Source organism: Primulina tabacum, chromosome 13, assembly GCF_025594145.1.
Source record: "Primulina tabacum isolate GXHZ01 chromosome 13, ASM2559414v2, whole genome shotgun sequence".
Lineage (NCBI taxonomy): Eukaryota > Viridiplantae > Streptophyta > Magnoliopsida > Lamiales > Gesneriaceae > Primulina > Primulina tabacum.
The window spans coordinates 38,522,665-38,549,946 of record NC_134562.1 but is presented as its reverse complement, the minus strand read 5'-3'; the positions used below and the strand labels follow the sequence as shown (position 1 = coordinate 38,549,946).

Genomic DNA, 27,282 nt, shown 5'->3' with positions numbered 1-27,282 from the left:
CCAAATTCCAAATACTCAAGAGCGAATGTTTTTTGCTCAGAACATTTAACTTGACTTTTGGTGGGTGAGACGTGAATTTATGCACACAGATGCAACTATTGTTTAGCATCACGATCACAAACCAAACCGCATTTCACTCTTCGGGGCTTAACGGGGGGTGATGGATTTTTTTTTATGAGAACGTAATTTGGCTATCTGAAATATAAAAGACGCAACAATCAGTAGTGACTCAAACAAAGAACCGACAAGTTTTTCCTATATGCAGCCAATCAAATTTGTTATACATCCTAGGAGTATTGAAATTATTATTTTTTTCTAGAAAAGACATAAACCGATAGATCACCTGCAACCCATGAGGCCAAATAGTCGTCAGTAGACACAAAGGGGCGATCAATTGATTGCACACACAAGTTATGGGCTGCGGTCATTGGCGGGTTTACCCTAGAAACAATCCAAAGCAGCATAGTCTGATCACAGATCCGAAATAGATTACATCGCCACCATCAAGCAAGATCAAATTCAACCATGTAACCATTTCGATTCTTGCCAATCGTTCTTACAATGGTAGTCATGAGCGGGGCTTGCTCTTCTTTTGTGCCCATGTTGGGCCATATATGGCCAAATGTGTTCTTCCAAACCTCCGATCAGCTATCTGCGTTTTTTAACAACCAAATGGTTTACATTAAGAAGAAAAATATACACACAAATGAAGCTTCACATACAAAGGGCCGAAACATGAGTAGCTCTGCATGACAAACATATGGAAACAAAACAATGATCTAGCTTGCGTTGCTTGTTATTATCGGACCTCAACATTCGTAAAACTTATTTTCGACCAAAATCGATTCCAAATTATTTTATTGATAGCTTGTGAACCACTCACAAACTTTAATATTTGTTTTAAAATTATTTCAATAATTTGAGCTTCTAGTTAATAGAGCCGAACAATTAAGTTCAACGGAATCAGCAAGCTTGAATTTGAACTCTAATTCGAGCCTAATTCTAGTCCAGAAAAGTACATTTTTTGAGTTTCAAGTAGTCCAGAAAAATTCGAACTTCACCTCAAAAAATTGAACAATATTTGATTTGTTTACCTCCTAAATACAACACGGGAAAGGAAATACACTTAATATCGAATCTAATGAAACATGTGACATACTTTAACAAAGTGGCCATATTTACCTTTACCAAGTGCCCACATGAATCCAACATGTCGGTTCTCAAAGGATACTCAACCACCTGGAAATGTTGGTACATAAATAAAGAAAGATTGTAGGGAAAAAAAGTCCTATAAAACAAAATTAACCCAACTTACGATGAAGGTATTCTCTCCAACTATAGATGATTGAGAAATCTGATCCATCAAGACTGAATAATCAACAAGCATATACGGAGGAGTAACGCTAATGTAATCAAAGACTCCATCTTTACCTGCATTTACTACACATCAAATTCGTGAAAACTCTACACAAAAAGTGTGTTCCATAATAAAAGTCTAAAAAATAAATTATTAACATACAATCTGAAAAATTCCAACTAAGAAACAATCAGAATGAGAAGGAAACGGGGGAATTAGAGAGCCCCCTGTTGTGATAGCTGATATTCAAATCATGATTTAACATTTTAGCATCACACTCAATAATAGAAAAATTGTCTCGTTTTTTTTTCTGGGTATTTTTCCTCTATTACAAATCTAGAAGCTGGAACACAATCTCACATCCAGCTCAATTACATAAGAGAGACCAAGGAAAGAACATATCCACCTACAAATCGTTCTGCATTTCCAAAAAAGGTTTCTACGCAGACAGTATGAATGACTGATACGTCAATAAAATCAGTTGATTCTAAATTTGGTCGGAGAACATTCGAGATAACCCAAGGATCCATTTCCACGAAGTGCACCTATAAATCACAAATAAACCATTAATTTAAGACAGACAAGCCCTAATCAAGGCAAATAGACATAGCAAAAAAGAGTCCCAAGTGAACTGGCTTGGTTAGTACTCTGAAATCTTTCAAGCTTAATGGTTAAATCAGTCAACAAAAAGAATTACATTCAACTCCAATGCTTTATTATCATTTTATTAGCTTCAAGAAAAAAATCAAACAAAAGCTCCATCATAAGTGAAAACGAACCTCAGAGCAACCTCTGCTCATAGCTTCAATCCCAACAGATCCGGTACCACTATACAAGTCTAACCATCGTCCAGGCCTCAGATATTGAGGAGAGCCTCCAGCTGCCTAATATTCCAACAGTTTAAATGTACTAATTGATCAGAACTCATTGTGTTTCATTGAAAACAAGTAAAAAAATGAAACCCTTTCCATGAAACACAAAACATTCAAAATCATAAGACTACTACCTGCAATATACTGAAAGCTGCTGCCTTTACAACTTCCATCATTGGCCGCACATCTATACCCTTTGGTGAGAGCAACTTTTTTCTACGAGCTGTTCCTCCAAGAACCTGAAAACCATCATGGTCTATATGAGACTCTTTTTCCCGGACGACTTCAGGTGTTTCTCTTATATCTTAATTTGATTTTTCAAATTTCACCACCACATAAAACAAATGTTCGATCTTTTCATTTAGGATCCAAAGCTAATGTTTGGCTAGACTGCTATTTATTCTATTCTTTCAAATTGTCAACCAGCAGGTAATTTCAAAGTTTATGTTTACTTTTTTATTTTTTTTAAAATACTCTTTGAAATGCCAAAGCTTAACTTTATGTCACCATATGCTCTTTCCCTACCACAACCAAACTTGAAAAAAATTGAAACCGTTCAAGTCTTTATTTATTTTTAAAAGAAATAATAATGAACACGAAACTTTAAACAGCAAAAAGATCCCGAACCTGAAGCAACTTGTGAGTCTCCCGGGAGGGCCTAGGCTCCTCCTCCACAGATATTTCCTTTCCATTTCTTGTTTTTCCTTGCTCCCTTCTCTTAATCTGAATTTTAAAAAATGACAGAAATTAAGGAAACAATCAAAACACACTTACAATTCAAAACACTTGGCCAAAGAATGAAAAGAGGAATAATAATAATAATAATAACCTTCGAAGTTTGTTTGGTCAAATAATCATCAGGATTAAGTCCGTACTGTTCAAGAAACTCTCTCTTCTTCTCAATATCAACAGTGTTTCCACTCCTTGATTCTGGTATAGCATCAAAACACAGTCAGCTCATAATTGTTGCACAGATTCTTGATATAATGGGACAAGGAATAAGAATCAGAAACTTACTGTAAGATAAGGTAATTATGAATGGACGGCGGCGAGCGCTGCTGATTTGGGAGAATTGAAATCTGAGTGGAGGAGAATTGGGGCAAAACAAATTAGCTTCGGCAACTGGAATTATATGAGATGAAGGAATCGCCATGGATAATCCCTTCGTTCTCCGGAATTGGCCTGATCTAATGGAATTGGATTATTTGTTGGGCCCACATTAAATTAAGAGAGAACGAATAATGCTTGCTGGGCTTATTATCTGGTGGGTCATTCTTGTTAAACCGGGCCTGCTATTCGTTGTTCATACGATTATATTTTTTGTTTTAAATTGAGAAGTTCGCCCAAACATTTTATATAAAATACATTCCAAGTGTTATTTATGTTATGTTTATCAAGTCACTTTTAAAAAAAAAAAATCGTTTTTGAAAATTTCATATACAAACACCTCGTCAAACATTTCTATCACTTTAACCAGACTATTGTATTTATAAAAATAAGCTTTTTTTTTTTGTCAAAAAAAATAATTAATCTTGCAACGTTAACGCCTGCCCTCGTGAACAATTGTTTACTTGCTAGAGTATCGATCTTCTCCTCTATTAATATTCTTACTGAAGATCCAAAAATCGGACGGACGGACGAGCATATCGAAACGAAATTTCATTCAATCTCGGTTTGATGTATAGTGAAGTGTGTATGCTACGGCTAGACACATCATCCGTGATCGAGTTTATCTGAGCTTGAAATATTGAATTTTTTAGGCCACTTTAAAATTGGGCCTGGTGCCTCTTGAACCCGTTTACAGCATAAGATGGAAGGAAGCCTAAAATATTCAGTACTGATTACTACCAACTTCGCTTCTGCATCAACGAAAAAAAAAGCATTGGCTGTTGAACACTGCAAGAATTTGAACTGATGAAGAAAATGTTGTTCCCTTTTCGTTGACGTAAGGTTGGTGCCAAATTTTTGTGGGTATGAAATATTTTCTTACCTAAGTTTATGTATGCATTTAAATTGTAATATTTTTTTTACAAGAAGTTCCTGAGTTTCTTTGCCGAATAATGCATACACCAAGTAAGACTCGAATTCAAGCTCAAACATAAACAACAAACTAATACAAACGCACCATCTTACGTGCATGGAAAAAGATAGGCAAGTCGAAATGTCTATACAGCACAAGAAACAGAAGGGAATGGATCGAGGTTGTTGTATTCAGGATGCGTGCGATCTTAGACAGCATGCGAAAATTGAAGAAAAACTGCACCTTTGGCCCTTATTTTCTGATCCTGAAGCCGATGGATGATGCGCCATAGAATCATGACGAGTCGCAGAAGGGATCGTGTTGGAGATAATGGGGTGGTAATTGAATTCCGTGGAATTTTCAGGGGGCTTGAAATTTGGAATCTGAAGCCTGTTCTCCCAGATCCTGCCGGAGGATCCCTGTCTTCGGAACGAGTACGAGGATCTCTGTAACGTGTTCATCGAAGTGGAACATAACCTTTACTTGTGTTTCTCTCTTTTTCTTGGTTTTTATATTTTGGTTTGAGTTTGATGTGTATCGCTAGTCCCTTTAACTAACTTAACGGTTTTGTTATATATTTTCTGTGGCCTGTTATTTTCCTTGGTTGGTGTTTTTTATATTTTATTATTATCATGATTTCTTCTTGATTTCCATTTGTATTCAAACCCGATTATTGAGGACTTTTAAAATATAATAACGAGTAGAGCCAAAACATCCAAATTTCATTTTAAAAAAAAAAGGGACATTACTTCCCCTGGATTGCATGAGAGAATTCAAATGTTTCACACAATTTTGAACGAAAAGTTGAAACTTAACAAGCAGTGACAATTCTCCACCTGCTACAAGTTGGAAACTACTCAGTAATCAAAATTTTCGTCGAGGATGTGAGGAAACTGGAGTCTCATTTCACTGTCATGAGCCAAAATAGAGTCCACAAACGAATCTGCAGAATGCGAGGTGACACCGGAAGAACATTTCGCCATTAAGTTCTCCTCACGAGATACACTATGTTCCAGAGTTTCCTCTTCAGACGCAGCAGAAACAGAACCATAATTTAAGGATAATGCCTCCTCATACTCAGATTCTTGAATTTGATCTGTGTTAATGGATGCGAAGGGATCTCCATGAAAATAATTGTTACACAAAAATGAAGAACAAGGCGCGATCTGACCATGAGGTGTCCAGCCAAATGTATCAGAAGAAGAGGAAGCCTCGGTGAAATAACTTGGTTGAGTTATTTCTTGATTTACGACTTGAAATGGATATGGGCTTGTAAGATTGGTTTGCGTGGAATTGTGAAGGAAAGAGTTCATGTTTCCAGCGCCAGGAATGCCGCTGATTTTTCCATATTCATTAAAAAGCTGTGAGAAGGGCTTATGGGTAACGGGATCGATTCCCATTTTAGCGAGTTTTTTCTTTAGTTTCGTGTTCCAGTAGTTCTTCACATCATTATCTGTTCTACCAGGTAGACGCCTCGCTATCAGAGACCATCTGCAAATTATAAGAACCATAAATATTACCTTTTCAGTTATCACTAACCAAGAAAATCATCCAAAAAAGAACCCTAATTAAGCTTGTCTAGACAGATATTTTAAAAAAAAAACTTTTCAGATCCATTTATTCGTCATCGGTTATTCTAGGTGCAGGTAACGCACAAGTAACAAAAACATTTTCTCAACAAAAGGGTACCTGCTACCAATGGTTTTGTGAAGCTCGAGAATGCGTTCTTCCTCTTCCGGAGTAAAATTGTCATGTTTAAGATCTGGCCGAAGATAATTAGTCCACCTTAGTCTACAGCTCTTCCCACACCTGTTAAGACCTATACAAAAGCAAGGTAAAACTCGTAGCCTGGTTGACCATCAAGATTTCACAAAAGGAAATTAATTTACCAGCTTTCTGAGGGACTAAAGTCCAGTTCCCGATTCCGTGGCTAGCCACATATGCAAGAATCTTCGCATCTTCTTCAGCAGTCCAAGGGCCTCGTTTCACATTTGCTTTATCACAGCATCGTGGCCTCCCCATTGAATTGATGTAATCGCGATGTGATTTCACAAAGAAAAGTTTTGAAGACGAGACATTTAACAAGTGAGGGAGCATGAAATGCATGTAAATTGGCTTCCAATTTAACAACAATCGCATGATTTTTTTTTCTTCTTTCAATCAGAAAAATTTTAAAAATTGCAAGACATGTAAAATAAACCATACAAGTCTCTCTCTCACACACACAATCAAGCTCATACTTCTTGACTCCAAAAATATTACTTCAGTCGGTTCGTATTGGATGAATCATTTTGTTAAAAGCTTACAGCTAGCACTGGCCATTTACAAACTATATGGAGGAATTTTGTGCCAGAAAAGGCAAAGTCACATTTTCCATCGACTTACCGAGCTTCAGATCATGTCAACCAAAAAAGTAAAGGAGAAAACAAGGCCACCTCCATCTAATGATAACTTCGGATTCACTGGTTTATAGACAAGATCAGAACAACACCACCGTTGATAAAATTTCAAATAAATAGCTCAACATGCATGCATGTTGAGTATTATGATAACCTCTTTCATTTATACACCATCATAGCTCTCTCACTAATCTCGGCAGCGCGGCCTTCTTAAGAAACATGCCAGAATTCATGTGCGCTTAAACTCTATAAGCTCTTGCCGGACTCATTGGCGGCCACCATTGGCTTATGCAGCTTACCTTTAACCTACTCACACAAATTCAACCGCGCGCGTCAATAAAAATCAAATCCTCCTCTTTTATTTTCAGATAGAAGAAGAAATCATATACACACACACACCTCCATATATATATGGGTAGGCAAGTTTTTCCCCATCTAGAGTAATTAACCAGAGATGTGAGTGAACTTTTGAGATGTAAACGAAGAATCCATAGTGTAACGTTTTCTAGCGAAAGTTTAAAATTTTGTGTTTTGATAATCAAAACTCTCTTATAAGTCAGTATGCTTTAAATAATTCATAGTGCGTTCAGATTTGATTTAACTTATATTTAAGAACGTTGGACACCAAACCATTCACGGATATGTTAAATCCCTACTAACGATTTACTATAATCAACCATCTTCTTCAATCTACTAAATCAGGTCCAAATTGAATTCTTCGTATAAATCGCACTAGATATCTAAATAGAAGAGATCGACATGTTTTTTAAAAAGAAAAAAATATTAAAATAAAATTCAACAATTATAACCTAAAAATTAATGATTCTCATGTATTATAATATAGTCTAGATATATTAAAATAAAATTCAACAATTGAGATATGATAATTATAGATAAACAAAATTATAACCTAAAATTAATGATTCTCATGTATTATAATATAGTCTAGATATTTTTGTTTTTATCATTTTTAAATATAACATTTTATAATAACTTAACAGAAATATAATTATTTAAAAAAAAAGTTTTTATATAAAGATAAAACAAAATTGAAGTAATTTTTAAAGTGTTAGAAACTCGATAAGAGATGATAGTTATAAAATGAGCTACACATCTATTAAAATAGATTATTATAATATATTTTATTAAATAAAAATAGGGTATTGAGAGATGTATTTTTGAGAAAAAGGACAAAAATTTGTGTGAGACGATTTCACGGGTCGTATTTTGTGAGACAGATTTCTTATTTGGGTCATCCATGAAAAATAATATATTTTTATTCCAAGAGTATTACTTTTTATTGTGAATACCGGTAGGGTTGACCCGTCTCACAGATAAAGATTCGTGAGACCGTCTCACAATAGACATACTCTTTGGAAAATACTTTCAAACAAAAAAGTTTGTTACATGTTTCTCAAGCGCCAAAATGATTTAATTCTCACCTAATGTTAAATTCGGATAATATAAATAACGTAGAGTTAAAGGGTCTCAAACTTAGTACTTGAAGTATAATCCAAGGAGCTACTCTGCATAAATTACAATGCACCCAAAACACAAAACTTGCACACACAATGAAGTTGGGGGGAGCATCTTTCAGTTTCTTTCTTTTCCTCGTTTGCCACTTCCTCTCAGCTGGTATGTATTACTCCACCATTTTTGGGGCAAAATCAGAGGATACTGATTTCATTAAACAAATTATTTTTTCAAAAAAAAATTAAAAAAAGATACACGTCGCTGCCATAAAATATATCTCCTAACCCATGTTTAATCTTGCAGGTACCTTACAAGCACAAGCTTCTACGTTCCATGTTAGTAACAAATGCTCATTTCCTATATGGCCAGCCACAGCCTCTAACAAAGGCCATCCTGTTATAGCAGATGGAGGCTTCTACCTCCCTTCGGGCAAAACTCATAGATTCCAGGTCCCCGGAGACTGGACGGGCCGAATCTGGGCTAGAACCGGCTGTGATTTCAATTCTTTCAACCAGAAGCCCGGTTGTGAGACTGGGGATTGTGATGGAAAACTTGAATGCAACGGTTCTATAGGCATCCCTCCTGTCACACTAGCCCAATTTGCATTGCAAGCGGACAAGAACAAACCAAATTTTTACGATGTTAGCCTGGTTGATGGATATAATCTACCCATTTCCGTGTCAACAAAACCAGCGGATACGAGATGTAACATCAGGGGTTGCAGTCAGAACCTAAAAGCAACGTGCCCCATGGAACTCCAAGTCCTCAACAGGCATGGGGAAGTTGTTGCATGCAAAAGTGCTTGTTTGGCATTCAATCTCGATACATTTTGTTGCAGGAATGAATATGGGAGCCCTGAAAAATGCAAGCCGAGTGTTTACTCTAAATTGTTTAAAGAGGCTTGTCCTTCTTATTTTAGCTATGCATTTGATATGCCTACTCCTATGGTTAATTGTGGGTCGGATGAGTATGTGATCACCTTCTGTCCTGAGAAATGGGGCGGTGAACACGTCAGGTTAGATAAATAGTGTCGAGATCTCAGTTCATTAGTTACATGTACACGGAAGACCGACAAATTTATAAACAATTATAACATTGTATTGGATCGGAACATGAGATCCGGTCAGCATAAAACTAGCTACCTCAGCTCGATCGTTAAAAACCAGCAAGCCTATGAACCATTAAAAAAAGAAAAGAAAAAGTGGGAAGCTTTTAAGTAATAACAGGAAACAAGCTCAGTACAGACAAGCTTAGTTATTAATATTTATTTACTCGTCGATTCAGTTTATATTTATAATAAAAATTAATATTTTTGTTATAAATAATATTGTTTATTTATGAATTCTTATAATATGAGATTTTGTGATTCCTTTTACGAAGCTAACATTCTTCATTGCGTATATTATTATTAAATGTGATATATTACATTCTTTTTCATTAAATATTCAGCCAAGATTCAATTATTTTTCGGACTAAGATTGTGTAAACTTTTAATTGATAAGATTATTTTTGAATTTATAACCATGTGGATGGTTATAAAAAAATTGAAATATATTACATTTCAAAATATAAAATATATAATCTAAATATATATAATATACAATATACTAACTTCAAGGGAAAAAAGAAGTTTATATTATTAAATATTTAATACTCAAAATGAAGTTTAGAAGTTAGAATTTATAAAATAAATAAAAAATTTATCTTTAATTTCAATATCGATAGCCATTGGTTTGGTTAAAATTTTTATTATGGTCCAGAAACGGGATTCATCATGAAAAGAAGAATACTGAGTTGATCGTTTTGCATGTTTATTATGACCGATGGGTACCCTATTTGATTTGGACAGCTCCTAGGTTATGCAAGTACACAAAGTCGAGTCTTGTGAGTTACTTTTTCAGCCATCATTGCCAGGTTTCTATACTTACTTTGAATAGTGTTTTATGAAGCTAGTGGTATCAAATGTGTGCCTTTGGTTACTAATCAATTCTGAAGACTGTATCATTTGAAAACTAAGCTCATATTATCAATCAAGGCATAGAGTTAATTATGATTATTCGAATGCATATGGAAAAATCTTCTGCAGTTGCCAGCAACACCTTGCTTTATAAAGCCAACATGAAGTAGTATGCTAATCCAATTGGAACAGCTATCAACAATCCGAATATCACCCTAGAAACAAAAAAAAACAGAAAAAAAAGTTTTAAGCTATGTATAGTTTAAGACAATAGAAATGCTGAAAGTATTACCCTGTGCTCAGTATATCTGGATGTCGGTCATACTCTTTGGCAAATACAAATGGGACTAAACCTTGAGGTAGAGCTGCCTTGACCATCGAACAATTCATTTACGTTAGTGTCACATTTCATGAAGAATAATCTTAAACTACGTGCCGACGGCAGGAAATGCTACTTCTTTACCTGCACTATTGCCACTTTGAACAATGTCCCTCTTAATCCGAGCATGGTTGATGGCACCGCCATGAGGAATGGCCCTGCTACAAACTTCAGGACCATCGCTAGTACTGCGTTTCGGGTTCCACAGGCTATTAAACTTGCTTGTGATGCCATGAAGAGGCCTAATTAACAAGTCATAAATTGAAGTATTTGAGGGCAGACGCTATAGTTTTATGGGAATTGCATTGAAAATAAGTACTAGTATAAACTGAATTAACCTAAGCTGAACATAGCCATTCCTAGTCCTCCATTCGACAGTAGTGTTACCGAATTTTCAACTACTTTCGGTAGTTTTGCTCCCCACCTGCATCAAACAAGTCGTGATGTGAGGCTTGGAATCTGCAATATTGTTAAGAAAGTTGGTTTTTGGGTATATTCTTTTATTACCTGTAGTGTATGCTTGCCCATGTAATACCTGCCAAGGTGGCATGAGTATTGGGATTTCGAATAAGCTTTTTTCCTACTGTGGAAAGAATGATTCTTATTTTTATGTTCCTATGGTTTTTTATTCCTCCATTTTCTTGGTCTCCACTTTCTGGTGGTGTTCCTTGTGATGCCTCCATTTCTCCTTCAATAATTTATTTCATGCTTTTCAAAATTGCAACTAATATAGACAATATGAAAGAATTGTGAGGGTGGTTGATACATAAAATTTGACAGAATTGCCGGGGGTAAATCCGCCTTGTAGCAAGGAGGAGGGCCCAAGATTCTCATTTCGAAAAGAGATTTTGTGTTCGAGTACCACTTATATGGGATTATGTCTACTTTATTATTAGTTAATTTTAATTAATTGTAATTGGTTATTTGACAGTAGTTTTGAATTATTTGTAATGGATTTTACTCTTTGAACAATGATGAATGTAACCACTAAAAAAAAAGTTTAGGTTGGAGACATTTGAAAGGATGATTCCAGTAAGTTGTTTATTCTGGTAATTCCACTGTGAAAGGCCTAATAATTTCATAGTTAGCTGAATTGATTACAAAATCTGTAAGCTTTTTTCTCTAAAGTTGTTTGCAGTACTTCCACAGAAGAAAAGAATGAAGAACAATTATTTCCCTTCTCAAAACTAACAAACCTTATACAAACTGGTGTTTTTCTATACCTTACACATGATATCTATGTCTGATGTTCTTTATAAAGAAAGATCAGTGCTTGGAGACAAAGCTCCACAAGCACCTATATACCTAACAGTAGAAGACTCTAATTCTAGGATGATCTAATCTTTTAATTTGACTAATAGCAGATACGCATAGTCATCCAACACCAGATCTCTGTTATGCATCTTATTAATGGAGTTCGGCAACATGCAAAGATTTTTAAAATTGATCGTGTTTGGGAAAAAATTCTGAGAAATTCAAAAGCTAGCTCAAGGATATGATTGTCCAAAATCATATATACAACTCTCAATATATAACTTAATTCAGTCAAGTGTAGATATCTCTAACACATCTCGCTCACGCCTAGAATAAATCCACTCAAAAACTAACTCAAAAGGTAGAGGTGTCCAAATTCACGTGGGACATTTAATACACCCTCACGCTATGGAATAACTCCACTCAAAAGTTAGCATAAAGGTAAGCATGGGCTATGAGATCAAAATCTCGTCAAAATCATTTTATTAATGTGTCCAAAACTTGAAACCTCGCAAGGAAAGACATGTAGTAGCTTGATTATTACTGGAATTTAATTGCTGCAATAAACATTCCGTGCCTACCTGCTGCTTGAGGTGAAGAAACATAACGGGAATCCTTAGCGGCATCAATCTCAAAAAGAACTAACAGAAGATTATACCAAATTAAGCTTTGTAGCACAACTATCTGGGCCAGGAGTATTGCTGCTTCGTCCCCGTACATAGCTCTCAATAACGGGATTCCTAAAATCAAGGTGTTGGGCAATGTCGAGAGGGAAAGACCAGTTATGACCCAACTGAGGCTTCCCTCGGATCTTATTTTGGCAATCACCGTGAGTATGATAAAAGTAAGAAGTTTTTGAAGGAAATCAGCTGAAACAAGCTTCATGTTCATCCTGAAAGGATTGTTTGATGAGATCACCTGAAAAGATAAAAGTGGAATCGAAAAGTTTGCTACGAACTTGTTGATACCGGCACAGTGATCTGGTGTGAAAAGCTTCCACCATTTGATAGATAGATAGGCTGCAATCAGGACTACATATAATGGTAATTATCGAAGAAATTACATGGAAGACATCGGCTAGGCTGATCATGGTTGGGATTAGTGGAGAGTGATATGTAATTGTTTCAATATATGCTTGTCTTGGATATGGAAGGAAATTAAAGGTGGTAGATGACCTCTTTTCAGACAATGTTGTTTAGTTTTATATTTCATATCTGAGTTCCTTGGCAGAGAAGAGCCGTATATATATTGTTTTCTTCTAGCTAGTCTTTAATTATGGTCCTCTTTTTTTAAAAAAAAAAAAATTATGTATTGCAAGTTCATCTGGTCATTTCCGAGTTCCATCTTTTGAAACTATTTGGCGAAGAATAAAGAAGTGAATTGCAAGAGAAGTCACTGAGAATTTGAGCAAATAACTACAGTGAAGCAAGAATTTTGCCTGTGTATTATGTTCATCGGCCAAATTGCTTTTTAGCTTCGAAAACGAATTCTAAAACAATACGTTACTTATATTGTTTCCTACCACTTTCCTGGTGTGGAAGGATTAATGAAACTAGCTAGATTTCGATTCGAGCTACAATACAACTCGACCGCAGCTTAATTACTTTCTTTTTTCAAATTTAGTAAAATAATGTAACATCTAAAGATAATCAATATTTCTCTTGTTAAATTAAATATCCTTTTCTAACTGGGTTTTCGTAGAGGTTTAATGACCCATAACCAGAAAGCAAATTAAATTATTCATATGGTTTTGTTTTTAATTACTGTGTAATTTACTTGGCTATAGATTAAGACTTGAAGAAAGGAATAATATAACGTCGTTAATAAATTCACAGACCATTAACCTTTCTTCGTGCGCGCTCCTTTATATGTATATCTTTTATTTATTAATTATTGGATAATCCTCTTTTAATTATGCTTAATTAATAAGGTCGATCGATAGCTAGCGTGCTTGGGATGTGCATGAGAAGTCAACGAAATTTGCTAGCTAATTGATTGATATTACTCATGCAATTGACTAGCTGTTGAATTTGGGTTACTTGATAATTTAAATGCTTCAACAATTGGTTAAGCATATTTTGAACTCATGATCCCTTGTATAACAACATGTATGAATATGAAATGTTTCCTATGTGATAATAAAATTTTATAGCAAGAGAAACGCGCGTAATGATATTGCTACTGCGATATTATTATTACTAGTAGCAAAGTTGTACGTGAGTAACGAACTTAAGTAGACTATGAATATTGATCCTAAATTAGCAAACGCACGTAGACACATAACTTTTTCACAAATTATTCAATAACAAATATTATTTCACACTTTATCTATTATTATAAACAACATGATTTAATTTTTTCAATCATTTTCTTGTATGATTTTCGAATCTTTGAGTAATTATCATAGTTTTATTTTATTTTTCCTACTTCTTTCTTCTATTAAATTCAATAATCATATCTAATTTCTATGTTTTTTCGTCGTCAGATATGATTTTGATTAATCTCTTTTATGCTTGCGTATGTTTTTTCCTATGGTCTTCTTATTTTGTTTATTTGAGTTGATTTTGATTAATCTCTTTGATGCTTGCATATGTTTTTTTTCTATGTTCTTCTTATTATGTTTATTTGAGTCGTTCACCATTAGGTTTAACTCCATTTTTTCAAAAAGTCTCACTCGATTTCTCCACATATATATTATATCTATTTTGCATTAAAACATAATTAAGTGTATGAATTAATTGTTAATGAGAAAGAATGTATATCTGATTTTGAAGTATAATGAATAAAAAACTAAAAAATGGAGTGATTAAAATAGATGTGATGTATATATTAATTTTAAAATTATTGATAAAATTACTTGATATAAAATTTAGGAGAAAATACATGAACATTCAAGAGCATATAACATATTAGGAAAAAAAAACTATCTCAAGGTAAGAGATGTATATAGATATTTTATTAGAGAAACAAAGAAAATTCAAAATAATTCATGATCAGAAAAGCCCAAGTGTTTTCGATTTACCAAATTTATAACTTGTGTTGACAATGCCTAAACGTTAACTCAGATATTTTAAAACAATACAGTAGCTCAAGCGTCACGTTTCGATTGTTTTATCCAGCGGAGAAAGTTATTGTACCCCAACAATTGCACTTTTGTGATGAATGAGAATCGAATTCGTGAGACTGACTATGATACCAATTGTAAGAACACACATTTGTCGATTTATCAAAATTATAGCTGGTGGTAACGGTGCAACTCAAATATTTTAAACGATATTGTAGTCAAATCGTCATGGTTCGATCGATGTAACCAACAAAGACAATTATTGCATTCCAACAATCTTACTCCCAATAATTACACTCATTTTCATCTATGAGAATTGATCACCTGACTTTGTCTCTGATATATATCAATTGTATGATCATTCATTTTCCGTTTTACCAAAAATTATAATCAGTGATAACAGTGCAATGTTAACTAAAATCTTTTAAAATCATAAAGCAACTCAAACATCACGTTTCAATGGTTCTACCTAACATGAGCAATTATTGCACCTAACAAATCCAATATGGATGTTATTTTACATTTTAGAAATTATTTATCTAAATCAAATATATTCTCACTAATCAAATAATTTCATTGAACACACAGTAATTTTTAATTAATAACAAAAATTTAAACACAAATATTAATTGTTGGGGTGACAATCTTATGCCCTCACCTATGATAAATTAAGTTGCAATCATAATAATAATGCATAATGAATTGGTAAACACAATTTAGTTAGCTCATCAGGTGAGTAATATTAAATAAAAATTTTGTTACTTTGAAATGTGGAAAATAGTTTTTTATGTATATAAATTCATCATATATAATGATGATATGTAGAAAAGCGGAAAAATTATTTTTTATGTATATAATTTCATCATATACAATGAGAAATTAATTAATAGGTTGAAAAAAACAAACAAGACAACAAATCAATATATATATATATATATATATATATATATATATATATGATGATTTCGTAGTCATAATACATTTAACATTTTTTTATCATCTACATAAAAATATCAAGAGCTTAATAATTTTTTTTGATATTAAATAATAAAAATAATTTAAATACATAAAAAATTCTTAAGTTCCTAAAAAATTATTTTATAATAATAATCTAATGTACTTGTAATAATCTAATAAAGTTGAAAACATGTAATAGAGTTAAAGAATCACAAAATTTATTAGTTATATATGAAATAATAAACATTTTATTAGAAATTTACCATCTATCTATATAAAAATAAAAAAGTTTTACAAATTTATAGATATTAATTAATAAAAATAATTTAAATTGAATATATAAAAATTATAAAATTCATAAAAAAATAATCTAACGTGTTCATAATAGTATGAAAAAACTGAAAAATAGAGTTGAAGAACACACAAATTTTATTAGTTATATTTTAAAAAGTAAAACAATCATTAAATAAAAATAGAGTTGAATAAACATGCACCGCCATTTATATCGGTACTCGTTATTTTTTTTACTTTGAACCTCAAAAAACAGTAGTACCACTAAAATGTGTGATCGTACATATATATTGACAACCTGTGGTTACCCTCTATCATCGCCATCAAGCAATTCTTTATTTAAAACTTATTCTTACAACACCATCACACATTCTTTAGTACATTTTCTATATCTTTGAAAATTAGTAAGACATTTTGAGAGTGGTTAATTCGGTCTGGTCGATTACATCACAGGGTCTGAACCCGAAGAGCCAAAGGGTTCGGCCCCACTCCAGACCGGTGACATTTCAAAAAGTATGGCTAGCAACATGCGAAGCATTAAATTTAATTCCTTACTCATCTTGTTCTATGCTTTTGCTTCGATTCTTCCCACCCTGAGAGCTAATTTTGCGGAGTTTGATGAGTTCTGGCAAACGCGAGCCGCCCAGGCCTGGAATCGAACGCTGGAATCTTACGAGCCAGAACCACATAAAATAGTTAGCCACTTGAATATGAATGTCCACAGGTATATTGTCACGCCCCGAAACTTGGGAATGACACCGGCGTTGTTTAACAATCACACAATCGCAACAACAAGCCTCTTGTAGCACAGTATAAACCGAACCAGTTTATATATCATAATCTTAAATTAAATAACCATTGTCTTTACAATTCCCAAAATAAATAAGACGACATAGTTTTAATGCGGAAACGTAAATCTACTTAATAATAACTTAAACTGAATTCCTTGAGCGTTCACCATCCCCAGAACTGTTCGGACTCCTCATCCTCGAGTTCTTCTTCGGCTTATCTGGGAAGGGTTGTAAGGGGGTGAGTATTTGGGGAATACTCAGCAAGTGGGGGAAATCGAGCACAATAAAAAACAACATGCATAAATTTCGAGAATAAAACATGACTTGCATACATACTTCATAAACATGCATAACATTGACACAGAACTGCGACTCATCTACCTTCTACGGTTTACTGACGTCAGTCCCTAATTTTTACTCCTATAAGGGGGCGAGGCCGTATAGCGGTTATGTCCCCCACCGCGTAAGGGTACGTCGTGGTTGGGATTCCCTCCCGTATACAGTCGACTCCTCACAGTGCTTTAAAAATCGTATGACAATTACACGAAAAGAGTAGAAAGGAGATTGTACTCGACTATTTATTTTTCTTGTAAAAATCGAAAACATGCATACCCAAATCCGAAATTTTAAAGTTTAAAAATAAGCCCACTTACAGAATATTTGGTGCTAAAAACGTGGATGATTGGCTTAAAAGATAGGTCGCTCCTTGATCCTCACTTCGGCGGCACTTCGGCGCGATTTTCCTTGGACGACTTTGAGTGGATTTCGGGCAGAGTTTGGCTATGGAGAGGCTGCTGAATTCGTGAATTTCAGCAAAGGGGATTTCGAAAATTGTGGTGTCTTGTGGAGTAAGGGGATGGCCTATTTATAGTTGAGGGGAGTGGAATGGAATATGGCATCAAAATCCCACATATTTGCACTCAAGATTCACAAGATTTTTTCCTAAGAAAATCATTCCATGGTGAGTTTATTTTGTTACCAATTTATGAGATTCATTCCTTAATCCCTTGCCTCTCAATATTTTCGAAAATTAGGTTGCTAGGTGGGAAGGATTTTGAGCCATCTTGTATGATATATTTCCCAATCACACTAGCATCTATCCATCACCATAACTAGGAAATTAATCTAGGAGGAATTTTCGAGATTCCCTAGCAATATCCCACCTCAATTCTTTTAATTTGTATGATACCCAAATCTTGCAAAAAATTTCCTTCCCAATTTCAAATTTTGCATGCTTTGGTGTAATATTATTGACTTAACAAAAGATTTTCCAACAACTATTTCCCATATACAAATATTATTCTAATGATAAAATATTGTTCTAAAATTTTCCTACAATATTTAATTATATACAAATTTTTGGTTCTCACATATATATGATCACTTAAGTTGTGCAATCTGCATGTTAGGTTGGACCTTTCAATGATATCTTCCAAAGTTACAAATCCACTTTTCAAACAAGTTTTGCCTTTCCATTCATCGCATGCATGCACTATTCGTGGAAAATATATTCAAATTAACAACTCAAATCAATCATACTTTCAAATAATAAAACATCACACCTATTGCTGATCGACATATTTAGTGAACTTAATTCGTTCCTTTAATATTTTGAAAAAGTTTTTCAATGTATCTTCAGGATATATATATATATATAAGTTCTTGCTCTGGGGTTAATGCATTGACTGTTTGTGTATATATATATGTAATTATTATACATATATGTTTTTGATCAGGACATTGAAAGAAATAGGACTGGACCATTCGAGCTCAAAAAATAGCTCGAGAAGACTGCTGGGAAAGGGTTCCTACAGCGGCCCATGCCAGGCCACGAATCCCATCGACAGGTGCTGGAGATGCCAGCCCGATTGGGCTTCCAACCGGTTCAGACTCGCAGACTGTGGGTTAGGCTTCGGCTACAAGGCAAAGGGCGGAAAGAACGGGAAGATCTACGTGGTGACCGACTCCTCGGACAGCGACGTCCTGAACCCGAAACCAGGCACTCTACGCTATGCGGTGATCCAGAAGGAGCCACTTTGGATCATATTCGAGCGCGACATGATGATCAAGCTAACGCAGGAGTTGATCATGGAGAGCAATAAGACCATTGACGCTCGTGGGGCGAGGGTTCACATCGCTAATGGAGCCGGGATCACAATCCAGTTCGTGAGCAATGTGATCATACATGGGTTAAGGATTCACGATATCGTTCAAGGGAGTGGTGGCTTGGTGAGGGACTCCATAGATCATTTCGGGTTAAGGACGAGGAGCGATGGTGATGGGATTTCCATTTTTGGAGCCCAGGATATATGGATCGATCATGTGTCGATGACAAATTGCTACGACGGCCTTATAGATGCGATCATGGGCTCGACTGGCATCACCATCTCCAACGGCCATTTCACCGATCACAACGAGGTACGTACTCGAAACTATTAAGTCGCGTGATTTTATTAGAAATCCAGAAGAAAAAAAAGATACTAATAGATGGAGTTTGCTGCGTGCAGTCGATGCTTTTCAGGGCGAGCGACAGCCACTCTCAAGACGAGATAATGCAGATAACGGTAGCATTCAACCACTTCGGTAAGAGAATGGTGCAGAGAATGCCGAGGTGCAGATGGGGTTACGTCCATGTATATTATGATTAAAAAGAAAAAAAAAGTGTAGAATCCGCTCTTTGAACAGCCCATGGGAAAGTTTAAGCAGGCCCCTGGTTTTCCTTCCAACTCTCAATCCAGTATACCCACTGTATGAATACGTACCATAATTTCCATCTTCAATCATGCACATCTGTCAAAACTTTTTCATAGCATTACAGAGCACAAGTTTACTGAAGTGTGGGGGAGCTGAATCTGTGTTCTTATCATCTATAAATATATATAAGAGTACGCATGTTCTGTTTCCCCTCCCCTGTTTCTCGAGTTCCCTGTTTTCTTGGGTACAATAGTCCGCCCCTTTTATTTCTCGTCATCATTTTTTTTATAGGGATTTTATTTCAGATTTTTGTCCAGTTGCCAGAGTTTTGACTTGGTTGAAATACCCATATGTTCAATTTTTTTCTGAATATTTTCTATAACGCCAAGATTTTTGGAACTTTTGTACCTTTGTTTTGGATGCAAATGGGGATGGAACAAAACGGTGGTAGAAAAGGTAATAAAGATAAGCGGAGACAGAAGAAACTGTAATGCGGGTCTTGTAATGGTATCAGTTGGTAAATATCCAAACGTAGATTTTGAAGTTTTAATTTTTTTATGGCATTTGCATTCTTGATATCAATTCTCTCACCGAGATCGAAATTTCACTCGGGCAATGTGATTTCTTGATGAAAGTAGTCATGGTAATTTGTTTTAGCTTGAATCGAAAGCAAGGGTACAAGATGATTTTTTGTTGGACTCACTGCAGCTAACCTAGTTTCTTTGAATCTTGCGTGTTGCTGAATTAGACTGTAAAGTTTGTGAATTCATAGATAAGTTGCGATTGCTTTTAGTTATATTTGATTTGGCTCTTGATATCAACAAAATCGTACTATTGTTAATTTGCAAGGTTGTATTTTAAATGATTCTTGTTTCATTGTCTTTAAAGGATCATCTTGAATTAAGGTAACAAAGCAAGAATTCAGATATTTTCCTGTTTTCAGATATGCTTTCATCGTTAATTCCGTTTCTTTGGATGCTGTTTCGGTGATTTTAGGCTTGTAAAATTGATAAAGAATCAAATTCCTGTTTGCTTGAAGATATGCAAACTGCTGGTTTATGTACTATTGTCTCAAGTTCGATCAGGCTAATAAAATTTCAAATTTCACACCCAGCAGACCAGATGACCCATACGGATGTTGGCTTGAGTCCTAATATGCGGTTTTTTGACAATGATAGAGCTTCAATCATAACGTACCTGCACCTCCACAAGTGCGATATATTCTCCGTATGTAGTCTGCTGCTTCGCTCTTGATCCCCTCCCCTTCGTTATGGTGGATATTTATTGTCTTCAATGAATGGTTCCAGATTGGTATTTTCTGCTTGCCACCGAAAAGTGTCATTCCGCTACATAACCATCCGGGAATGACAGTTTTTAGCAAGCTTCTCTTTGGAAAAATGCATTACAAGTCATATGACTGGTTGAATGAGCTAGATGGACACCGACATTGATGCAGCAACTGCCGACACCCTACAAAGTAAGTTAACCGATCATCAATCAGGTGCAAGGAAGGTTAGCATCCAGCTAATGAGGAAAAACAATTTGAGCTTTTCAAGTTTACTGCCTCCAAATGCATTTAATACATTAAAAAGCTCCCCTCCTCCCTTTTCGATGCTCACCAGGTGCATCACTAACCATTGGATATGTAGGAATTCGTTTGATCCAATGTTGATGATAAATGTTCTTTGTGTCTGTGTCGGCCTTTCTTGTATATGACATGACAGATGTTCAAAATTTTTTGTGGATGAGTTTAGGTGCAAATTGATAACAAGTCTGGAAAAGTTAAATTATCTGTCCTACAATTGATTAGCGAAAAGCAACATTTTTCCAAGAAGAATGGCAGCTCAGCTTTATGCTGGATTGTCCTGCCGACTTGTACCTGAGGAAGAACAGGATGAGTATGCATGGCTCATGGAGAGGGAAAAACCGGAAGATTTCTATGTAGTCGGGGTGTCATATAAAGGACCAAAGATAGCAACAAACTAAGATGTCGCATTGCTACTTCAGTTTCTTTTCGCATTTGTTCTTTGTAAGAATATGTTTGTTTCTCTGATCTCAGGATAGTTTTATGTATATATTTAGACAGAATTAAACCCAAAAATGTACCTCCTCCATAGGCACCTCTGGACCAGCCTCCTACATCAGTATTAATTTTTTTCATCAGAAAATATTGAAATAATTAATATGATAGGGATTAGTTTGTTAACGATTCCAACCCATGAAATATCAATTATTTAAGCTAGGTTCGACTTAAAATATGTGAAACAAAGTTAGAACTGATCAACTAGTGAGATCAACTTGTACATTGGGTTCATGAACTTGACATAAATGCGAGCTCATCGTTTTATTCTCATGTTCACGAGCTCAAAAACTCAATATTAATAAAAAAAAAAAAATAATAACAACAAAAAGCTCATGTGTCAATACAAGAGCTTTTTGAACATCGAACTTTGACCTCAAGTTCAAATTGTTGTTGAATTAAATGGGCTCAATAAACTCATGAGGTACCAGTATGAATTCACCTTGCATCTCTATACAAAGTACAGACAAAACAAATTATCCATAAAACTTACAGTTGACCAGACAATGTTGCCATTATTTCGATCCAATGCCATGCATATCGGCTTTCTTGAACAGCCACAACAATGTCCAGCTTTGTTCTATTGACAATTTACACTCAACATCATCGGTCCCTCGCCAAAATCTGCATCTGGGTTTGGACCTGCAGGGCAGTTTGGAGTTGAGAGATATTTGCAGGCAAGGAACCACGCATCATATCCTCCAAGCTGCCTGTACCCCTTAATTTGTCCACTGTTCAAATCCAAGGCTAAAATGGAGTCATAATGGTTAGCAGGATCCACACATGTATTCTTCGACACGTTTAGTGGTTGAGTACATGTTTCCGGTGGCGATATAAAGTTGGTTTCTCTGTGCATCAATTGAAGGGCTGCTGCCCCATATTGCTGCTCCCGAGTATCCTCCTGTTTTTCCCTGGTTATCGACAACCATAAAAGTTCCCCATATAATGGTACCTGTTCGGATATCTAACTTGAGGAAGCTATCCCATGGTTTATTTCATCCTACCCACGTGGACATTGTCCCCATGATAGGATGGATGACCAAGATTTGCACATGCATATATAGTACCCACTTTTTTTTTTTAAAATTGTATGTGTGGCAAGATCTTACCCGTTGAAATAAAATGAGGGTAGTGTCCACATAGGTAGGATCTCGTTAACCCTACCCCAGAATGTGCAGCAATCTTCTATGGTGGAAGACAGCTTTTTTAGTTGTGGTACAGTCCCATTGTAATAAGCTATTTTTTTATATTATTAATGATAACGATATTTATTATTGAATATATTTGCTTTAATTTTTTAAACTATATTCAAAATAATATTTTTGGTTCTGAGAGCTCCAAATTTGGAATAATATCATGCATACGATACAACAATAGGAGAATTTCAGCACGAAGATTTAGTTTCAAATGTAAATTTCGAAAAATACAATAATATCTAGACTAATTAATATGCTTTTTATATAAAAAATTTATTTTGACATGCTAACATTTATGGATTACGAGTGTAACGTGGTAAAATATTCATAAATTATAGTTTCAAGGTAGTCGAGTTGACAGAATATACAATTTTTTTTTTACCAATAATCGGGAGTTCCTTATTAACACTTTTTTTACATACTAGCATCAGCATGTAGTACTTAGTTTGTCCATATGATTAGATGGCAAGCATGATTTACATATTATTTATTGCGTTTATTTGATATACACAAAAAATAATGGGCAAAAACTTATGTGAGACGGTCTCACGTGTCGTATTTTGTGATACGGATCTCTTATTTGGATTATCCATAAAAAAACATTACTTTTTATGTTAAAAGTATTACTTTTTATTGTGATTATCGATAGAATTGACCAGTCTCACAGATAAAGATTCGTTAGACCGTCTCACAAGAGATCAATCAAAATAATGACTATGAATTTCATCTTATAGAAAAATAAAATAGTTATAAATATTGACGTCAGCTCATATAAACATTGACGAACCAATTCTATTTCTAGCTAATTATATTCAACAAATGCTATATTCACGAGGTAATTATTTGTTTGAACTTAATAAAAATGAATCTCACGTTGAACGTCATTAATTTTTGTAACTGAATCCATTGAATTAAACTAATTGAGTTCTAAAGAAAAATAAATAATTAGGGCGTCTGAAATTTAACTTGATTCTTTAATGTTTTTCAAAAAAAAAATATCAGCATAATAATACAAAATTTTACAATATGACATCAGTTGCAGTCAGATTAGGATTGGATATAGACAATATAATAATATCTCAAAAAATATAATTAAGCTTATGGTTTACTTTTTCGTAGAAATAATTACTCACTGCAATTATGCACAATTTCCGAACAAAGAAGCAAACAGAATATTTGAAACTTTATCGAGTAAATTTCAGATAAGAGTTTATATTTTGCACAAAAAAAACTTTTATGAGACGATCACGGATCAATTTTCTGAGCGAATATCTTATTTGTGTCATCCATGAAAAAATACTACTTTTTATACTAAGAGTATTATTTTTTATTGTGAATATCGATAGGGTTATTCGTGAGACCGTTTCACAAGAGATCTATTCTATATTTTGTTATATTTGATTTAACTTTTATTATTGAGGAGAATAGTTTAAAATTTGAAAATATATTAAAGATAAATACTATCAATATTTATGAAAGGAAAAAAAAATTTATATAGATTATCTTGTCCTGTAGAGCAGAAATCAAAAGATATTGCGTTGCGACGAGTCAAAACGGTCAGCCGATTCTTGCACACAAAAATCCCATTAATAAAACAATCTAGGCCTGATCAAATAAAAATAATAAAAATAAAAAGGACAAAACAATCTTGGCTGACTTTTAAGGTCCTTTCCCGAACACTCCCAACTCAGCATCGCATTTTTCTATTACCGATAGGGTTACCTGACAGTAATCCCACTTTTTTATTCGTTCCATTTTCATGGGATTAAGTGTTTTCTGCATAGCCCATTATTGTTAATCTAAAAATTCTGTAACTTCAAGAAAATCTGGGACGGCAGTTCTTGAAACATTCAGAAATGTCTAAGATTTTGATCCTATTTTGTTTCATGTTTTTGAGTTTTGTAAGTGGTTCAAAACTTGGGATTTTTGAGATCAAGAAAGGTGATTTCTCTGTGAGAGTCACCAACTATGGAGCAAGAATCGTCTCTGTTATTCTTCCTGACAAGAATGGTACTCTGATTTTTCGATGTTTGTTGGAATTTCATGTTTAATGTTTCATATTTCTGAGTACACGTGCCTGAAAGAACTAATTTTTCCATGATTTTTCAGGGAAGTTAGCAGACGTTGTTCTTGGCTATGATACAGTCAAAGAGTATATGGTATGTGTTTTAATTGTTTCGTTTACATTTTTTAAAATGCTGATGAATTTCTCATATGAAAAAATGAATCTACTGGCTTTCGTCAATGTGGTCGTAGTCAACATATTTCAAGATTTCACATTTCTTCCTTTTTATTGATTTTAGTCATGGATATTTGTTGTAGATGTCCATTATTCTTCATCATCTGAATTTCCTTAATCCGCAACTTTCAAGCTTTCAATTTTTTATATATATATATTTTTTTGTCATGAGATTTCAAGTTTTCACATGTTCATAATGTTGGAAAAGGCCATTCTTTTGTTTCCATTTGTCGCGATAGAGAGCTCATTATTCTCCCACCTCAATAATGACTTACTCTAATAATATGGCACGTGCTTTACTATCCTAATATTTGATCATACGACAAGATAAGTTAAAGTCCAGGTATTCAATTCAAAGCTGTTAAATGGGTCATGACTATTTGGTGGTTCTATAGCACGGGGATGTTTTATTGGGTTATCATCCTTAAGAAAAGTAGAAGATCCTGACTCACAAATTTGGAAGAAAGCGGAACGTACATGTTTTAAGATTGAATATTTTTTTTTATCATACGAGTATGGGCTTTTGAGCTGCTCGTCCCCACTGTGTTTGCCTCATGCACTCGATATCTGGTTCCAGTACTTGCTCAAACACACGCTGCCTGTAAATGTGTTGTTTTATCATGATTGTGTCCAACTAGCACTTTGCAGAACTTTAGCTACGTCAAAAGTTCCCCCGGATGATCCTTATGGATTTGATCCTATGACTGCAGAATGATAGCGCTCACTTTGGAGCCATTGTTGGCCGGGTTGCTAATCGTATTGGCGGTGCTAAGTTTGTTCTAAATGGAACTCTATATAAGCTTGACGCTAATGAGGGGTCTAACATGCTTCACGGTAATATGTTGTCAATCGTTTTTATCTGTCCTTTCCGTCTTTTAGTTGTTTGGGAAACATGGAGTCTTCAGAAAGCATGATACATCTCGCTTACTGTTAGTTTCGAATTTTTTGTTTTGCAAGTTTCTTACAGGTGGTAAAAAAGGATTCAGCCAAGTTGCTTGGAAGGTGAAGAAGCACAAGAAACATGGAGAATCTCCTTATATCACCTTGTCGTATCACAGTGTTGATGGCGAAGAAGGTAATTTAAAAAAACCCATTAATTTAGCCAGGTTCCCAATTTTACTGTCCAAACTCTTGATTCCCTCGTTTCTCCAACAGGATTCCCTGGTGATGTTGAGGCCTCTGTAACATACGCTCTTATCGAACCATACAAATTAAGTGTAACCATGAAGGCGAAAGTTGCAAAAAAAGCGACTCCTGTGAACCTTGCCCAACACAGCTACTGGAATCTTGGCGGTCATAACAGTGGGAATATACTCTCGAATAAGCTGCAGATATTTGCATCACACATCACGCCTGTTGGCAAACAACTCATACCCACCGGTAAAATTGTATCAGTAGAGAATACTCCTTATAATTTTCTTAAACCTCTTGAAATAAAAGGGCCAATAAAGGATCTCCCAGAGGGCTCCAAAGGTTTTGATATAAACTACGTGGTTGATGGTCATAAAGGGCAAAAAATGAAGCCGGTAGCTGTGGTTTATGATAAGAAATCTGGAAGAGTGATGCATTTATCAGCGAATGCTCCTGGAGTGCAGTTGTATACCGGTAACTATATTAACAATGTAACGGGAAAAGGTGGATCTATTTACCAATCTCATGCAGCTTTATGCTTGGAGACTCAAGGATTTCCGGATTCGGTTAATCACCCAAATTTCCCTTCACAGATTATTAATCCTGGAGAGACATATGAGCATTGCATGATGTTCACGTTTTCGACAAAGAAATGATATTGAAGTTTAATCATTGTTCGAAACTTGAGATGAGCTGGTTACTTGTGGCCTTTAATTTAACTTTCTTGGTTCGCTTTTCTTGCACAATGGAATAAACAAACAATATTTGCAGAGGGACACACTTCTATTGCCTTTTTATAAGAATTTATGATCATATGATCCATATGCCACATGTCGTTTTAGCTTTGGAAAAGTTGCAAGGGTGAATAATTGCGGAAAAATCCTATTATATCTTCGAAAATCTGCATTACAGTTTTAATGTAAATTTCTTTTATAAAGAAATCTGAAAGTTATCGTGCCTGATTCTGTGTAATGAAAACATCTCATTTTCTTCTCTTGTTTCTCCTCCCTCTTCTGTCCACGGGTTGTGTGTCATATCTACATGCCCGTAATAATTCATACGATCACTTACAATGTGTATGCATGGCCCAATACCTTTTGCTTGAACAGGAGCATAGAGTTTGTGGAT

At 34.8% G+C, this 27,282-nt stretch overlaps 7 protein-coding genes across 8 annotated transcripts; 4 read left to right on the top strand and 3 right to left on the bottom strand.

Annotated features, from left to right (window-relative positions):
• Positions 1 to 225: 225 nt before the first annotated feature.
• Positions 226 to 3,464, bottom strand: LOC142522703 (uncharacterized). Of its 2 annotated transcripts, none has more exons than XM_075626241.1 (9): positions 3,247 to 3,464; positions 3,059 to 3,159; positions 2,857 to 2,952; positions 2,364 to 2,468; positions 2,137 to 2,241; positions 1,764 to 1,902; positions 1,316 to 1,440; positions 1,183 to 1,239; positions 226 to 652 (listed from the first exon to the last, which is right to left on the bottom strand). In XM_075626241.1, the coding sequence occupies exons 1-9, from the start codon at positions 3,380 to 3,382 to the stop codon at positions 569 to 571; spliced, it is 948 nt and encodes a 315-aa protein (XP_075482356.1). In that variant the 5' UTR covers positions 3,383 to 3,464; the 3' UTR covers positions 226 to 568. The 2 variants fall into 2 exon arrangements, with proteins under 2 accessions (XP_075482356.1, XP_075482357.1); XM_075626242.1 differs by having other exon boundaries at positions 1,316 to 1,431.
• Positions 3,465 to 5,009: 1,545 nt separating this feature from the next.
• On the bottom strand, positions 5,010 to 6,412 carry LOC142523234 (transcription factor MYB35-like). The gene is made up of 3 exons (XM_075626925.1): positions 6,139 to 6,412; positions 5,939 to 6,068; positions 5,010 to 5,740 (listed from the first exon to the last, which is right to left on the bottom strand). Exons 1-3 carry the CDS (start codon positions 6,386 to 6,388, stop codon positions 5,107 to 5,109), a joined length of 1,014 nt encoding a protein of 337 aa, XP_075483040.1. The 5' UTR covers positions 6,389 to 6,412; the 3' UTR covers positions 5,010 to 5,106.
• Positions 6,413 to 8,093: 1,681 nt separating this feature from the next.
• On the top strand, positions 8,094 to 9,241 carry LOC142522777 (thaumatin-like protein). The gene is made up of 2 exons (XM_075626307.1): positions 8,094 to 8,283; positions 8,425 to 9,241. The coding sequence occupies exons 1-2, from the start codon at positions 8,220 to 8,222 to the stop codon at positions 9,147 to 9,149; spliced, it is 789 nt and encodes a 262-aa protein (XP_075482422.1). The 5' UTR covers positions 8,094 to 8,219; the 3' UTR covers positions 9,150 to 9,241.
• Positions 9,242 to 10,028: 787 nt separating this feature from the next.
• LOC142522871 (auxin efflux carrier component 8-like) lies at positions 10,029 to 12,862 on the bottom strand. Its single transcript, XM_075626445.1, is given in 7 exon segments — positions 10,029 to 10,293; positions 10,371 to 10,447; positions 10,542 to 10,699; positions 10,796 to 10,881; positions 10,965 to 11,145; positions 12,293 to 12,755; positions 12,757 to 12,862. Coding segments are annotated over 7 exon segments (1,077 nt in total). The 5' UTR covers positions 12,802 to 12,862; the 3' UTR covers positions 10,029 to 10,226.
• Positions 12,863 to 16,439: 3,577 nt separating this feature from the next.
• LOC142523439 (putative pectate lyase P59) lies at positions 16,440 to 19,477 on the top strand. The gene is made up of 3 exons (XM_075627244.1): positions 16,440 to 16,747; positions 18,551 to 19,232; positions 19,322 to 19,477. Exons 1-3 carry the CDS (start codon positions 16,539 to 16,541, stop codon positions 19,460 to 19,462), a joined length of 1,032 nt encoding a protein of 343 aa, XP_075483359.1. The 5' UTR covers positions 16,440 to 16,538; the 3' UTR covers positions 19,463 to 19,477.
• Positions 19,478 to 19,598: 121 nt separating this feature from the next.
• On the top strand, positions 19,599 to 21,682 carry LOC142522120 (plant cysteine oxidase 1-like). Its single transcript, XM_075625273.1, has 3 exons — positions 19,599 to 20,735; positions 20,816 to 20,948; positions 21,319 to 21,682. The coding sequence occupies exons 1-3, from the start codon at positions 20,550 to 20,552 to the stop codon at positions 21,492 to 21,494; spliced, it is 495 nt and encodes a 164-aa protein (XP_075481388.1). The 5' UTR covers positions 19,599 to 20,549; the 3' UTR covers positions 21,495 to 21,682.
• A 2,744-nt stretch (positions 21,683 to 24,426) lies between these two features.
• LOC142522851 (uncharacterized) lies at positions 24,427 to 26,976 on the top strand. Its single transcript, XM_075626420.1, has 5 exons — positions 24,427 to 24,794; positions 24,894 to 24,943; positions 25,734 to 25,857; positions 25,991 to 26,098; positions 26,179 to 26,976. The coding sequence occupies exons 1-5, from the start codon at positions 24,641 to 24,643 to the stop codon at positions 26,808 to 26,810; spliced, it is 1,068 nt and encodes a 355-aa protein (XP_075482535.1). The 5' UTR covers positions 24,427 to 24,640; the 3' UTR covers positions 26,811 to 26,976.
• The last annotated feature ends 306 nt before the right edge of the window (positions 26,977 to 27,282 follow it).

What these genes read in the sequence shown, in the direction of transcription:
- LOC142522703 (XM_075626241.1), bottom strand. Translation starts at nt 3,382, where the DNA reads ATGGCGATTCCTTCATCTCATATAATTCCAGTTGCCGAAGCTAATTTG. An exon ending in CATAATTACCTTATCTTACA is followed by an intron (nt 3,160 to 3,246) that starts GTAAGTTTCTGA and finishes ATGCTATACCAG; the next exon opens with AATCAAGGAGTGGAAACACT. An exon ending in TTGGAGAGAATACCTTCATC is followed by an intron (nt 1,240 to 1,315) that starts GTAAGTTGGGTT and finishes CAACATTTCCAG; the next exon opens with GTGGTTGAGTATCCTTTGAG.
- LOC142523234 (XM_075626925.1), bottom strand. Translation starts at nt 6,388, where the DNA reads ATGCGATTGTTGTTAAATTGGAAGCCAATTTACATGCATTTCATGCTC. An exon ending in TTTAGTCCCTCAGAAAGCTG is followed by an intron (nt 6,069 to 6,138) that starts GTAAATTAATTT and finishes GCTTTTGTATAG; the next exon opens with GTCTTAACAGGTGTGGGAAG. An exon ending in CACAAAACCATTGGTAGCAG is followed by an intron (nt 5,741 to 5,938) that starts GTACCCTTTTGT and finishes TATAATTTGCAG; the next exon opens with ATGGTCTCTGATAGCGAGGC.
- LOC142522777 (XM_075626307.1), top strand. Translation starts at nt 8,220, where the DNA reads ATGAAGTTGGGGGGAGCATCTTTCAGTTTCTTTCTTTTCCTCGTTTGC. An exon ending in TTGCCACTTCCTCTCAGCTG is followed by an intron (nt 8,284 to 8,424) that starts GTATGTATTACT and finishes TTAATCTTGCAG; the next exon opens with GTACCTTACAAGCACAAGCT.
- LOC142523439 (XM_075627244.1), top strand. Translation starts at nt 16,539, where the DNA reads ATGGCTAGCAACATGCGAAGCATTAAATTTAATTCCTTACTCATCTTG. An exon ending in TTGAATATGAATGTCCACAG is followed by an intron (nt 16,748 to 18,550) that starts GTATATTGTCAC and finishes GTTTTTGATCAG; the next exon opens with GACATTGAAAGAAATAGGAC. An exon ending in ATTTCACCGATCACAACGAG is followed by an intron (nt 19,233 to 19,321) that starts GTACGTACTCGA and finishes TGCTGCGTGCAG; the next exon opens with TCGATGCTTTTCAGGGCGAG.
- LOC142522120 (XM_075625273.1), top strand. Translation starts at nt 20,550, where the DNA reads ATGCAAACTGCTGGTTTATGTACTATTGTCTCAAGTTCGATCAGGCTA. An exon ending in ACAAGTGCGATATATTCTCC is followed by an intron (nt 20,736 to 20,815) that starts GTATGTAGTCTG and finishes GAATGGTTCCAG; the next exon opens with ATTGGTATTTTCTGCTTGCC. An exon ending in GTTGAATGAGCTAGATGGAC is followed by an intron (nt 20,949 to 21,318) that starts ACCGACATTGAT and finishes ACAATTGATTAG; the next exon opens with CGAAAAGCAACATTTTTCCA.
- LOC142522851 (XM_075626420.1), top strand. Translation starts at nt 24,641, where the DNA reads ATGTCTAAGATTTTGATCCTATTTTGTTTCATGTTTTTGAGTTTTGTA. An exon ending in ATACAGTCAAAGAGTATATG is followed by an intron (nt 24,944 to 25,733) that starts GTATGTGTTTTA and finishes CTATGACTGCAG; the next exon opens with AATGATAGCGCTCACTTTGG. An exon ending in GGGGTCTAACATGCTTCACG is followed by an intron (nt 25,858 to 25,990) that starts GTAATATGTTGT and finishes AGTTTCTTACAG; the next exon opens with GTGGTAAAAAAGGATTCAGC.